The sequence below is a fragment of the Microtus pennsylvanicus genome, chromosome 22 (genome assembly GCF_037038515.1).
Source record: "Microtus pennsylvanicus isolate mMicPen1 chromosome 22, mMicPen1.hap1, whole genome shotgun sequence".
In the NCBI taxonomy this organism is placed as follows: domain Eukaryota; kingdom Metazoa; phylum Chordata; class Mammalia; order Rodentia; family Cricetidae; genus Microtus; species Microtus pennsylvanicus.
Window position 1 is genome coordinate 14225124 of NC_134600.1, and position 12724 is coordinate 14237847.

The following is a 12724-nucleotide window of genomic DNA, read 5'->3' on the forward strand; positions in this document are numbered from 1 at the left end:
TTAATCCCAGTAGTCACACTAGTTTGTTGTAGAGTCAATGCTGGAGTCTCACATCTTTAATCCTATCACTAAGGAGTTGCAGATAGGAAGTGGCTTGCCTGAGCAGAGAGAGGAATATAAGGTGGTATGAGAGAGGAGCTGAGGATTGAGTGTTTTGTAGAAACAGCATTCACTCTGAGGACTTATAGAGATGGGATACCCCATTTGGTGAGTCTTACAACATTTATCTAGGGCTTCCCTTGGAGGGAATGCTGAGGCAACGGAAAAGTTAGATTAAGAGAAATGAAGACAAAATCATAGGTTAGACTGAGAAGATAAAAGGTCAATAGAAAACAGCCTGAGTTTATTTCTCAGTCAGCATATATACTAAACACAGTCAAAAGGCAGATCAAAAAGCAGTACAGTCAGCTCCCTACCTTCCTGCACTGTGCTTGGAGGCAGCTCAAATCTGGGCATTATCTGATTCAGCTAAGCAGCTTCTAATCACTAACTAGGGGTGACACTGGCTGGCCTACACTAGCCCAAATATTAATAGAAAAAAATGGACTCTTTGAGCTGGGCAAAATGCTTTCTCTGTTGGATAACACAGATGTTATTCACAGCCCTCAAGATTACTAGAAGAAGAACAGCCGGCATGTTCAGACTCAAATAGAATCTTTAAGTCTGAGAAGACTCCAGATGGAAACTGAGTCACACCTGGGCTCCCACATTGGACTGGGAATTTTATAGTGCTAAAACTCGTGGCCGAATGCTGTGCTTCTCTGATCTTTCAGCTTTCAGCTCTACTATCTGACTACAGGATTTATGAATATGATCAGTTTGCACTACATCTAAAATCTAATTTAAATAAAAGGCTTCTTCTTAATTCCTATTCATGATTTTGGGTCTAAATCTCTATCAAGTAATTTAAAATTAAGGTTTTGAATTCCGTATATAAATAAAAATCTGTGCTCCTTTAACTGCTTTGAGCTTTACTACATACAGCACTTAAAAGGTTTTATACAGTAAACCACGATCATTCTTAGCAGTGAGCATTAAAATCTTAAAGACGGGCATAGGGCCCACACCATTGAATCCTTCTTGAGTGTGGTAATGCCACTAAACTGACTACCCTCCTCCAAAGGTCAGCTTTGGGCTATAAATTATTCAGGACAAATCCAAGATTACTATCTAAGATGGTCCTCATACACTACACTAGCCAGAACTTGAGATAATTCCTCCACTTTCCCATTACACAAAGACTGGACAAGAGAGATAATACAGGCAATTCTCCCATGAATTGAAATTATCCTGGGTTTATTTCAAGAACCCTTATAGATGCCATTGCTCACAGACATCAAAAATAATTTTAAAAGCGTGGTTCCCATATTCCCAAGTTTTGGGGTAAGCAGTTTGGTCATCCTTTAGGTCATGATTTATGTCATCATTGAGGTGGAGGTGGTAACAAGTTACTATGGGTAATGGTAAAAAATATAAACAAAGGAGATAACATTTAATTATCTTGTTCTGAAAAGAAAATTGGAAGATATAGAGAATATAGGATAAATGAAAGATTACTAATTTGACTTTAAATAAAAAACTATTTTTATTAAATATTTTACATTAGTATGGATTTTTGTATATTAATACATATTTGAGATTTTTTTGTTATATTGTAGATGTTTCCAATCTTATTTAACATATTTTTGTATATTAATGGAAATTCAAGGTTATTTTTGATAAAACATACTGTACATACATTTTTACTCTTTTTTTTTTTTTGGTTTTTCGAGACAGGGTTTCCCTTTGGTTTTGGAGCGTGTCCTGGAACTAGCTCTTGTAGACCAGGCTGGACTCGAACTCACAGAGATCCACCTGCCTCTGCTTCCCTAGTGCTGGGATTAAAGGCATGCGCCACCACCGCCCGCCTTACAATTTTACTCTTATATAAGTTTTTCTGCCCAACAAGTCACTTTACGATGTAAAATGAATCTCTAGTCCTGAAAATTACTATTATAAGCTATTTAAATTAATAAATTTACAAGTTAATAGTTACATATTATAATCATACATATAGTCATGTTATGTAGGCTTTCAAAGTGAAACAAAAAGACATTTCATTTTCATTTTTTCCATGATAGGGTTCCCTTGTATTACTCTGGTTGTCCTGGAAATCACCTTGTAGACCATACTGGCCTTGAGCACACTGAGATCAACCTGCTTTTGCCACATAAGTACTGCGATTAAAGACATGCACCATCACCCTGGCCAAAAATACATTTTAAATAAGTCATCAAGCATTTTCTATTCAAAATATGGCATTCTATTCAAAATATGGCATTTAGGATGTTATGATTATATAAGGCTTTTATGGCAAAACATGTCTGTTCCTAACAACACCAATCTACTTCAGAGAAATGATAGATATCATAGAAATGACTAAATGTAGATAACTTTCTTGCTGGCAAGACTTAGGCACTGGCAAGAAACTGCTTTTTGAGTTAACTACTGACAGTATACTGTCTAAGTTAGATAGGCAGGACAGAAAAAAAAGTGACAGCTGAGCACTGCCATGGCAAAGAAGGACAATCCTTCAAAATTCCTGCTTCACACAAACTTGGTCAGATCTTCTATGTGTATAGGCTAACGATAAAAGTCCAACAGTAGAGTGGGATCTTGGGTGACTGTCCAGGCAGTCGGTAGTGTATGTCATTTCTTGTTTTTTTTTAATTGTTTTTATTGACACATATACATTTCTCTGCTCTCCTCCCTTCTCCTGTCTTTTTCTACTTTCCATGTAGATTATATCCATGTGTATTTGGCTTAGATTCCTCTTTGATATCTAGGTTCTCTGAGGTTGAGAATGTAGGCTGGTTTTCTTTGCTTAAGGTCTAAAATCCAGTTATGAGTGAGGACACTGTATATTTGTTTTTCTGGGTATGGGTTACCTCACTCAGTATGATGTGTTCTTGATCCATAAATTTGCCTGCAATTTCAAGATGTCATTATTTTTTCTGCTATGTGATACTCCATTGTGTAAATGCAACACATTTTCTTCATCCATTCTTCCACCATTCATCTCAGTCTCACATTTCCCCAAATCTCTCTTCTTTGTTTACCTTTAAAATCTCATACACATCAACAAAACATGGTGTCTTGTTTTAATTAGGGATTCTGCTGTTGTGATGAAACACCATGACCAATAAGCAAAATTGGGTGAAAAAAGTTTAGTTGGCTTATACTTCCATATTGTTGTTCACTATTAAAGAATATCAGGGAAGGAAATTAAGGAGGGCAGGATCATTGAGTCAAAAATTGATGCAAATGTGATGGGGGAGTGCTTCTTACTTCATAGGACTTACTCATCCTCTCTTCTTATAGAACCCAGGACCAGCCCAGGGATGACACAACTCTCAATGGGCTGTGACCTCTGCCATTGATCAGTCATTGAGAGAATGCCTCATTTCTGAATCCCATGGAAGGATTTTTTTTTCTGAGGCTCCCTTATCTCTGATGTCTCTAGGTCATTGTCAACTAGACATGGAAAACCAGCCCACATACATCGTACAAAAAGTTAAAGTAAGACTATGCATAATCCACATGAAGCCTGGATATATAAACCCAGAATGAGGAAAAGTGGTCTCAAAAGCTGTCAAATGAGTTAAAGTACACCCCACATATACATGCACCAAGTCTTGGAGTCCCACAAAACACCAACGTATGAACTGATAACATATATGCAAAGCATTTAGCACAGGCCCCTATAAGATTATGAGTCTCTGTGAGCACCAATAACCCCTTCTTAGTTGATTCTGTGGGCTGTGTTAACCTAGTGTACTCAACTAAGGTGGGAGGCAGTTGCTCCCCATTGGCAGCAGGGTCTCCTTATCTCCTGTAATTGTTTGACTGCCTGTGTCTGCTCCTGCTGCTTTGAGTTCCCTGATTAGGCCAATTTGATAACAATTGGCGGAGGCACCATTCTATGAGAATAGCAGAATATCATGAGAAATCATTTCATGGACATTTTTCCTATCTTGTTTGGTTCTATCATAGATTTTAGTGTAGTGAGCTTTAGGTCTTGGACATCCAATTAGGATGGGCATTAACTCCCTCTAATGGAATGGGCCTGAAGTTTCATGAGTTATTTGTTGTTTACTCCTACAAGTTCTGGGGAACAAATAACTCAACATATCTTGCAAGAAGGACTAGATGTAGATGTAACTGTTGCTGGGTAGTGTCACAGTCCCAACGTTGAATACTTTGCTTTGTTATAGAAGACTTCACAGGCTTCTTATCCCTCTTTCCTAAAAGTCCTTGCTAGTGGCATTTTATACAATCTAACGAGTATTTACTGTACTAGGTACCGTACAAACTCCCTAATGTTCCCCAATTCCTGTAGTCTTTCCTCATTCTCCCTACATCCAAGCACCCTGATCCTAATTTCTCCTGTTCCCATACCCAACTACCACCATTCAATTCAGAAGACCTATTCTAGTGCCCATTTCAGGGAGATCAATGTATCCCTCCCTTGATCCTTTGTTGTTAACTAACCCTGTGTCTGTGGATTGTAGCATGAATATCCTTTACTTTACAACCAATATTGATGTATAAGGGAGTTCACACCATTGTCATTTGTATTGCTGGGTCTTGAGGTAGGTTGAATCCTAATTTTCAGAGAAACTGCCATACTGTTTTCCAGAGTGGTTGTACAATTTGCATTTGCACCAGCAATGGAAGAGTCTTCCCCTTACTCCCACATCCTCTCCAGCATAAGCAGTCATTGGTGTTTTTGATCTTAGCCATTCTGACAGGTGGAAGGTGGTATTGCAGAGTCATTTTGATTTGCATTTCCCTGATGGCTAAGGATGTTGAACATTTCCTTAAGTGTCTTTTGGCCATTTGAGATTATTCTATAGAAAATTCTCTGTTTAGTTCTATACCCCATTTTTATTAGAATTATTTGAAATTTCGATGTTTAATTTCTTGAGTTCTTTATATATTTTGGAGATCAGTCCTCTATCTTATATGGGATTGGAAATTTTTTTCCCATTCAATAAGCTGCCTTATTGTGTTATTGACTGTGTCCTTTGCTGTGCAGAAGCTTCTCAGTTTCAGAAGGTCCCATTTATTAATTGTTCCTCTCAGACTCTGTGTTACAGGTGTTATATTTAGGAAGTGGTCTTTAGTTCCATACTTGGAAGGCTACTTTTCACTTTCTCTCCTATCAGTTTCAGTGAGGTCCAAGTTATATTAAGGCCTTTATCCCCTTTGGACTTGAATATTGTGCATGGTGATAGATATGGATCTATTTGTACTCCTTTACATGTTGGTATTGTTATGCCATAACCATTTGTTGCAGATGCTTTCTTTTTTCATTGTATAATTTTAGCTTATTTGTCAAAAATCAGGTGTTCATAGGTGTGAGGATTAATATCTGGGTCTTTGATTCAATTCCGTCATTGAACCTGTCTGTGCTTTTGCCCATCATCTCTTCCTCAAACCTCCAAAATAACTGTTTGCTTATTTAAAACATATGTTCCCAGCAGTCTCAATCATCTCAATGTACCATTTTAATATTGTCCCGAACAGTTTGTAGTCCAACCTGATGTTTAGATGGTGAAACAATTACATAGTGCAGTTGAAATCTTCCTTGCGTGACTCACACTTCTTTTGGAGACTTCAAAGTCACTGTAATGCATGCTCATATTTTATTGCAAAAAACTTAAGCATTTTAATTGTCATATGCAGCCAATCTGTAAGAGGTAAAACATGAGTATTTTTTATGTATGCCTAGATATCAGATAGAGACTCAAACCCAAAATTAAATATAGGAAGCTAGATGGAGCCTTTCCCTAGAATTAGTTACTTCTACGTATGATCATTAATATTATGGCTAAAGGAATATTTGTTGTTAATTTCTCCCAAGAAATTACTGTAAGCTCTTTGCCAATGTTCACTTTCTGTCTGTAATGATTCAATTTCTACATTAGTAAAACATGCTACAATTTAACCTTGGTACATTCTTGCTAATAGATGAAGTTTCAGTTTTCTTTTTAAAAACAACTCAGACCCAGGAGGTGGCGGCACATGCCTTTAAAAGCCCAGCATTTGGGAGGCAGAGGCAGGCGGATCTCTGTGAGTTTGAGACCAGCCTGGTCTACAAGAGCTAGTTCCAGGACAGGCTCCAAAACCACAGAGAAACCCTGTCTCGAAAAACCAAAAAAAAAAAAAAAACTCAGATTTTTTTTCCACATAACTTTTTATTTTTTTAGTATGTTTATATGTTTAAAATATTGATTATCAGATAATATCTTTCCTTTGTAGTAAAATTCCTATAGGGAATTCATAGAGCATAAAATTTCTAGAATGAAGGCCAGGAGGTGGTGGCTCAAGCCTTTAATCCCTGCAGAGGCAGAGGCAGGTGGAGTTCAAGGCCAGCCTGGTCTAGAAGAGGTAGTTCCAGGACACATTCCAAAGCTACAGAGAAACCTGTATCAAAAAAAGTCTTGAATGTAACAAAACTTCACATCCAGACATTACATAAGTGCCTCCTATAATTTTATTTCCACTAAACTATTTATTCTCTGCTTTAGATGATAATTCTCTTTGACTATTTAACTCCTTGTCACCTTTTATGGTTTGGTTCTAATTACTCTTTTCAATTTTTTACTCCAATATTCGGATATAGATGATCAATGTCTTGCAACAATTTCTGAAAACTATTAAGATTCCACAAATAATTTTTAACTTTTGGGCTCAAATTTTTGTAAAAGTATTTTATATGCTGAATGATTAATATAATCATTTTTTTGTATATTTTCACAAGTAATTTGTAATCCCCAAAAAGACAAAGTTTGCTTTACTTCAGCAAACATTTTCTCTAAAGTATGTTCATTTGAATCAGCTAATGAAATTCAAAATAATGTTGAAAACATACCTAACTTGAGTATAATTTCAATTGTAATAAATAACAAAATACTAACATGCAGTACTTTATATCCTAATTGGTTTATAATAATAACTCTCAAGGACTAGAAATTTTCATGGCACGTTTAAGTGAGTTGAATTAGGTAAAATAAGTTTAAGAATATAAAAATCATAGACAGGATGTTTTAATAAAAATGTCAAGTTTATATCAAAAGGGAGCATCCATATCTACATCAATGTAAATATGTATATAAATAAGTAGTTATTTTCTAAAATTAATTTTAGTGATGTACACTTTTACATCATACACATATATGCCCCTTTATTCTTTTTAGATTCAGTAATTTATACTTTTATCCTATCATTTCATTGGGTGGCTTTTGTAAGTGGATGTATATTTATGAAGATATAGAGCTGGTTTTAGAGATGGACACTGGCTCTGCCCTGTATAAATCCAAGCATGTCATTAAAATAAAAATTCAGAGTTTCTCTCTCATGTCAGGAACATGGGACACAAAGAAAAAGGAATTTAGAAAATTTTTCACTTTTCTACATTTCTATTTTTGTCTCTATTGTACATGTCATTAAATATATATGTCTGTATATGACTATATAAATAATGTTTAAGTTTTCCACAATGAACAATGAATTTTCCTGCAGTAATTTTGAAGTTCCCAGGAAGAAGTTGGGGCCCCACAACAACAACTCAACCTGGTTGATACAATGGCATGATGATGATAGCGCTACTACCAGACCTGTTTTGCGTACCAGCTGCTCAAGGTGGTTCCAACTTGGTTAGCAGAACTGGTCCACTTTTTACAATGTTCTGGACAGACCTTATAAGAGGAAGATCAAAAATCCTTTACAAAATACTCAGAGACTATTTGCAATTATACCAGACAGTAATCTTGGAATGTAACCATCATTTTACTTTCACAGGATCCCATAGAAAGAACATCACCCCCATGACAGCTGGAAGTAATTCTAAAAGACTTCCAACAAAGTTTGTCCTAGGGTTAGGGAAATCATTTAGGGGTTGATTATAATTGGTATAGGGTTGTGGGTTAGAAGGGAAATTTTATGGGCTCAGGGATTTCTTTGAAAAAAAGGGAAAATTGGATGTAATAATAGATTAGTGTGAGTTTACATACATTAATAATAATAGTGAGTAATAGAGTGAATGCTTGTGAGTTATAATTTATAGGCAATTGCTTTGATATAGATTTTTGTACATTTATATAATGTTAAATATTGAATATTGTATGCGTTCATGCTTCTACCTCTGCTTTAAACATTTTATATATTGATAAATATATTTATCAAATTGCAATGTACATTTTTTCCACTGATCAAGATATTTATTCATTGGTTACATTTTGAGCCCATTGTCCTCATTTGTTGTACAGTTGTTTATTGTACAATATTCTAATATGAAGTCTTAGTCTTTAAGTTATATAGGTATTAGAATTATAGATCAATAGTCATCTATGTTTGTCATACTTATAGTTAGAATAATCAGGTTTTTTAGACACATAAAGAATACATTTTGGCCGGGCGATGGTGGCGCACGCCTTTAATCCCAGCACTCGGGAGGCAGAGGCAGGCGGATCTCTGTGAGTTCGAGACCTGCCTGGTCTACAAGAGCTAGTTCCAGGACAGGCTCCAAAACCACAGAGAAACCCTGTATTGAAAAACCCAAAAAAAAAAAACAATACATTTTGTATAGATAGGTAATCTTTAACCACTTCAAAAAGCTTTAAAATATGGAATTTAAATAACCTAGGGTACTGTTGAAGTGAGACACGATTACTACTGGCAGCATTGATCTATTTTCCAGAGAATGTTGAGAACCGAAGACACTCAAAGCTTGTTTTCTTGTTTTCAAAACTGGCCTTTGGGCAAAGACATGTTCATGCCTCAACCTCTGACAAGATACATGGTATCCAAAAATGGATAAACAGTTCTGTTAAATCTTGACTGGCATTCATCTCACAAACAAATATACACACCTCTGTTTTCTGTGTGTTTTGCTAAAGGCAAAATATACCAATATGCCCAGTTTGTCCATCTTTTTTTTCCTTTCTGTAGTCATTAATTTTCTCATGCATACAACATACTGTTGATCTTTTCTCTCTTTCTTTCCCTGTGAATAGATACTGCTCTTATAAGGAGGTATCCTATGCAAAGGACACGGAAATAACAGAATTTATTCTCCTTTTCAATTTCCTTCTAAAGTGACTGTCTATGTCATGGAACAAGAATGGGGAACACCAGAATCATAAAACTATACTTTCAAAGAAGTATGCATTTTATTGTCCTACTTACATTGTACTCATATATGGTATATTTTTGAAGGAAGTGACCTATGATGATGTGCACGTCAACTTCACTAAGGAAGAGTGGGATTTACTGAATCCTTCACAGAAGAATCTCTACAAAGATGTGATGCTGGAGACCTACAGAAACCTAACTACTATAGGTGAAAATGAATTTCTTTCATGTTTCAAAATGTGGAGACAACTTTTCTTTGGTTTATGATTTTGTTCTGTAATATGTTTCAGAGAAAGAAGAATGAGGTAAATAACACAGTCCCAGTTCTTAGGTGCACTTAAGATAATAAGCTTATTGTTGCACATTCTTAAATAAAGTAACATATATTCTGGTACTGTATTTTAGGATACATTTGGGAAGACCTTCACACCGAAGAGCATTGTCAATGTTCTAGAAGACCTGCAAGGTAATTTTCTTGGGCAAGTTCATAACAATTTCCCTTGAATAGTTTGTAATGTGTTCTGGAACTTTAAAACAAAAGCAACAGTGTAAATGACCACAGCTTTAAATGTATTGATGGTTATTAAGTTCTCACAAATCCATATCCCTCAATTTCATGTATGTGAATTGCATCTGTAAAGCCTTCATTTAAGAAAAAGTCTAGGTAGCAATGCCTGAACAGATATCACCATTTGATTAATAGCACCATGAGAGCTATGTTGTAGAACTGCTGCTTCATTTGCTTCTTGGTATTCATGACAGAAAATGTATACATACTTCAGTGATGATGAGTATAGCTGCAAAATGTTCTACTAATTCAATAGCCCATGGTAAGCCTTGTATCACTCATATACTTTTTGTGACTGTGCTAAGTTTAGTGAAATCAGACTAGTCAAGGGGCATTTGTTGTAGAGAAATCTTAATATCTATACAAGTCTGTGTAAGTCGAACCTTGTAGATTCATTTTGGAAATCTTTTATACACTATTCTTTTTTTCATATATATGATATGTCACTCTTGACACAAGTGTATGAGCATAGGAATACAGAAAGATTTAGCAAACCTCTCCTTAAGAACAATTAAGAAGATAAACTGTAATTCCTATGTAGAGTGTACATGTTTAGTTTGATCCAAAAATACAAAGTTAATTTATTTTCTATCATCATGGTTAATACCCAAATACAATCTCATATTACAACAAAAAGAAACAAACAAACATGAGTTCTGGGTCTATGCAAATACTTCTGGGTGTCTTAGTTCACTTACCAAATGTGGTTCACAATATAGTAAAATTATGAATGGAGTAAAGTTGGTAAAGCACTCAGTATATGCAGTTCTCTTCAAAAATGTAAAAAATGTCCTAGAAAAGTATAGGTATAGTTATAGATGAAAAGATAAATCATGGCACAATGGAATTTCTCATCACAAATATTTTTCTAGATGTAAATGACACCTAATGAGAGAACAAAACATTATTTTAAACAAAGCTATAAATAAAACCTTGATAGTTGATTCCTTTTTACAATTTGAAAAAATATGAAATTAATTTATATAGGTATGAGGTTCAACTTCATTGAATGTGGTAAAGCTTTTACATGTGTAAATTATCCTTGCAGGATTGAAAGAATTCAAACTGGAGTGAAGTTTTCAGTATATTCTCATTGTGGTGAAGTCTTGTCTTATAACACTCATTTTCTAAGGAATGAAAAAACATAGCAGAGAAAAATGCTGTGAAATTAAACAATGTGATGAAGTCTTTTCCTTTCACAATCATTTTGAAATGCATAAAAGAACACACACTGGAGAGAAAGCCTATGAGTATGGTCAAGATGATGAAGACTTTCTTCTTTATAAAAATTATCAAAGTCATAAACGAACACATACTGGAGAGAAACCATATGAATGTAATCAGTGTGGTAAGGCCTTTGCATGCCACAGTCATATTCAAAGGCATATAAGGACACATACTGGAGAGAAACCCTATGAATGTACTCAGTGTGGTAAGGCCTTTGCACGCTACAGTGCTCTTCAAGACCATCGAAGAACACATACTGGAGAGAAACCCTATGAATGTAATCAGTTTGGTAAGGCCTTTGCATGTCACAGGGGTCTTCAACGGCATAAAAGAACACATACTGGAGAGAAACCCTATGAATGTAATCAGTGTGGTAAGGCCTTTGCACAACACAGTAATCTTCAAAGCCATAAAAGAATGCATACTGGAGAGAAACCCCATGCATGTAATGAGTGTGGTAAGGCCTTTGCACATCTCAGTCTTCTTCAATTGCATAAAAGAACACATACTGGAGAGAAACCCTATGAATGTAATCAGTGTGGTAAGGCTTTTGCACAACACAGTAATCTTCAAAGCCATAAAAGAACACATACTGGAGAGAGACCCTATGTATGTAATGAGTGTGGTAAGGCCTTTGCACAGAATTATGCTCTTCAATACCATAAAAGAACACATACTGGAGAGAAACCCTATGAATGTAATCAGTGTGGTAAGGCCTTTGCACGACATAGTGATCTTCAAAGCCATAAAAGAACACATACTGGTGAGAAACCCTATGAATGTAATCAGTGTGGTAAGGCCTTTGCATGTCACAGGGGTCTTCAAAGGCATAAAAGAACACATACTGGAGAGAAACCCTATGAATGTAATCAGTGTGGTAAGGCCTTTGCACAACACAGTAATCTTCGAAACCATAAAAGAATTCATACTGGAGAGAAACCCCATGCATGTAATGAGTGTGATAAGGCCTTTGCACATCTCAGTCTTCTTCAATTGCATAAAAGGACACATACTGGAGAGAAACCCTATGAATGTAATCAGTGTGGTAAGGCCTTTGCACAACACGGTACTCTTCAAAGCCATAAAAGAACACATACTGGAGAGAGACCCTATGTATGTAATGAGTGTGGTAAGGCCTTTGCAAAGAATTTTGCTCTTCAATTGCATAAAAGAACACATACTGGAGAGAAACCCTATGAATGTAATCAGTGTGGTAAGGCCTTTGCACGTCACAGTGATCTTCAAAGCCATAAAAGAACACATACTGGTGAGAAACCCTATAATGTAATCAGTGTGGTAAGGCCTTTGGACGTCACAGTAATCTTCAATTGCATAAAAGAACACATACTGGAGAGAAACCCTATGAATGTAATCAGTGTGGTAAGACCTTTGGACATCACAGTCATCTTCAAAGCCATAAAAGAATACATACTGGAGAGAAACCCTATGAATGAAATCAGTGTGGTAAGGCCTTTGCACATCACAATACTCTTCAAAGCCATAAAAGAACACATAAATAAATAAATAAATAAATAAATAAATAAATAAATAAATAAAACCCAGCCATGCGCTTTGGATATGTACTCAATGGATGCTCAATCATACCACAAGGACAAATGCTCAACTGTGTTCACAGCAACATTGTCAGAGCCAGAACCTAAAACAAGCCCTCCAGTGAAGAATGGACAAAGAAATTGTGGTATATTTACACAATGGAGTACTAAACAGTGGATAAAAACAATTACATCTTGA

At 35.7% G+C, this 12724-nt stretch overlaps 1 protein-coding gene across 1 annotated transcript in view; it reads left to right on the forward strand.

Annotated features, from left to right (window-relative positions):
• The window catches only part of LOC142839818 (uncharacterized), a 34051-nt gene extending 21559 nt beyond the window's left edge, over positions 1-12492 (forward strand). The window contains 4 exon segments of the mRNA XM_075956201.1: positions 9262-9385; positions 9583-9643; positions 10960-12251; positions 12254-12492. Of these exon segments, the coding sequence (XP_075812316.1) occupies positions 9262-9385; positions 9583-9643; positions 10960-12251; positions 12254-12492 (1716 nt within the window).
• The last annotated feature ends 232 nt before the right edge of the window (positions 12493-12724 follow it).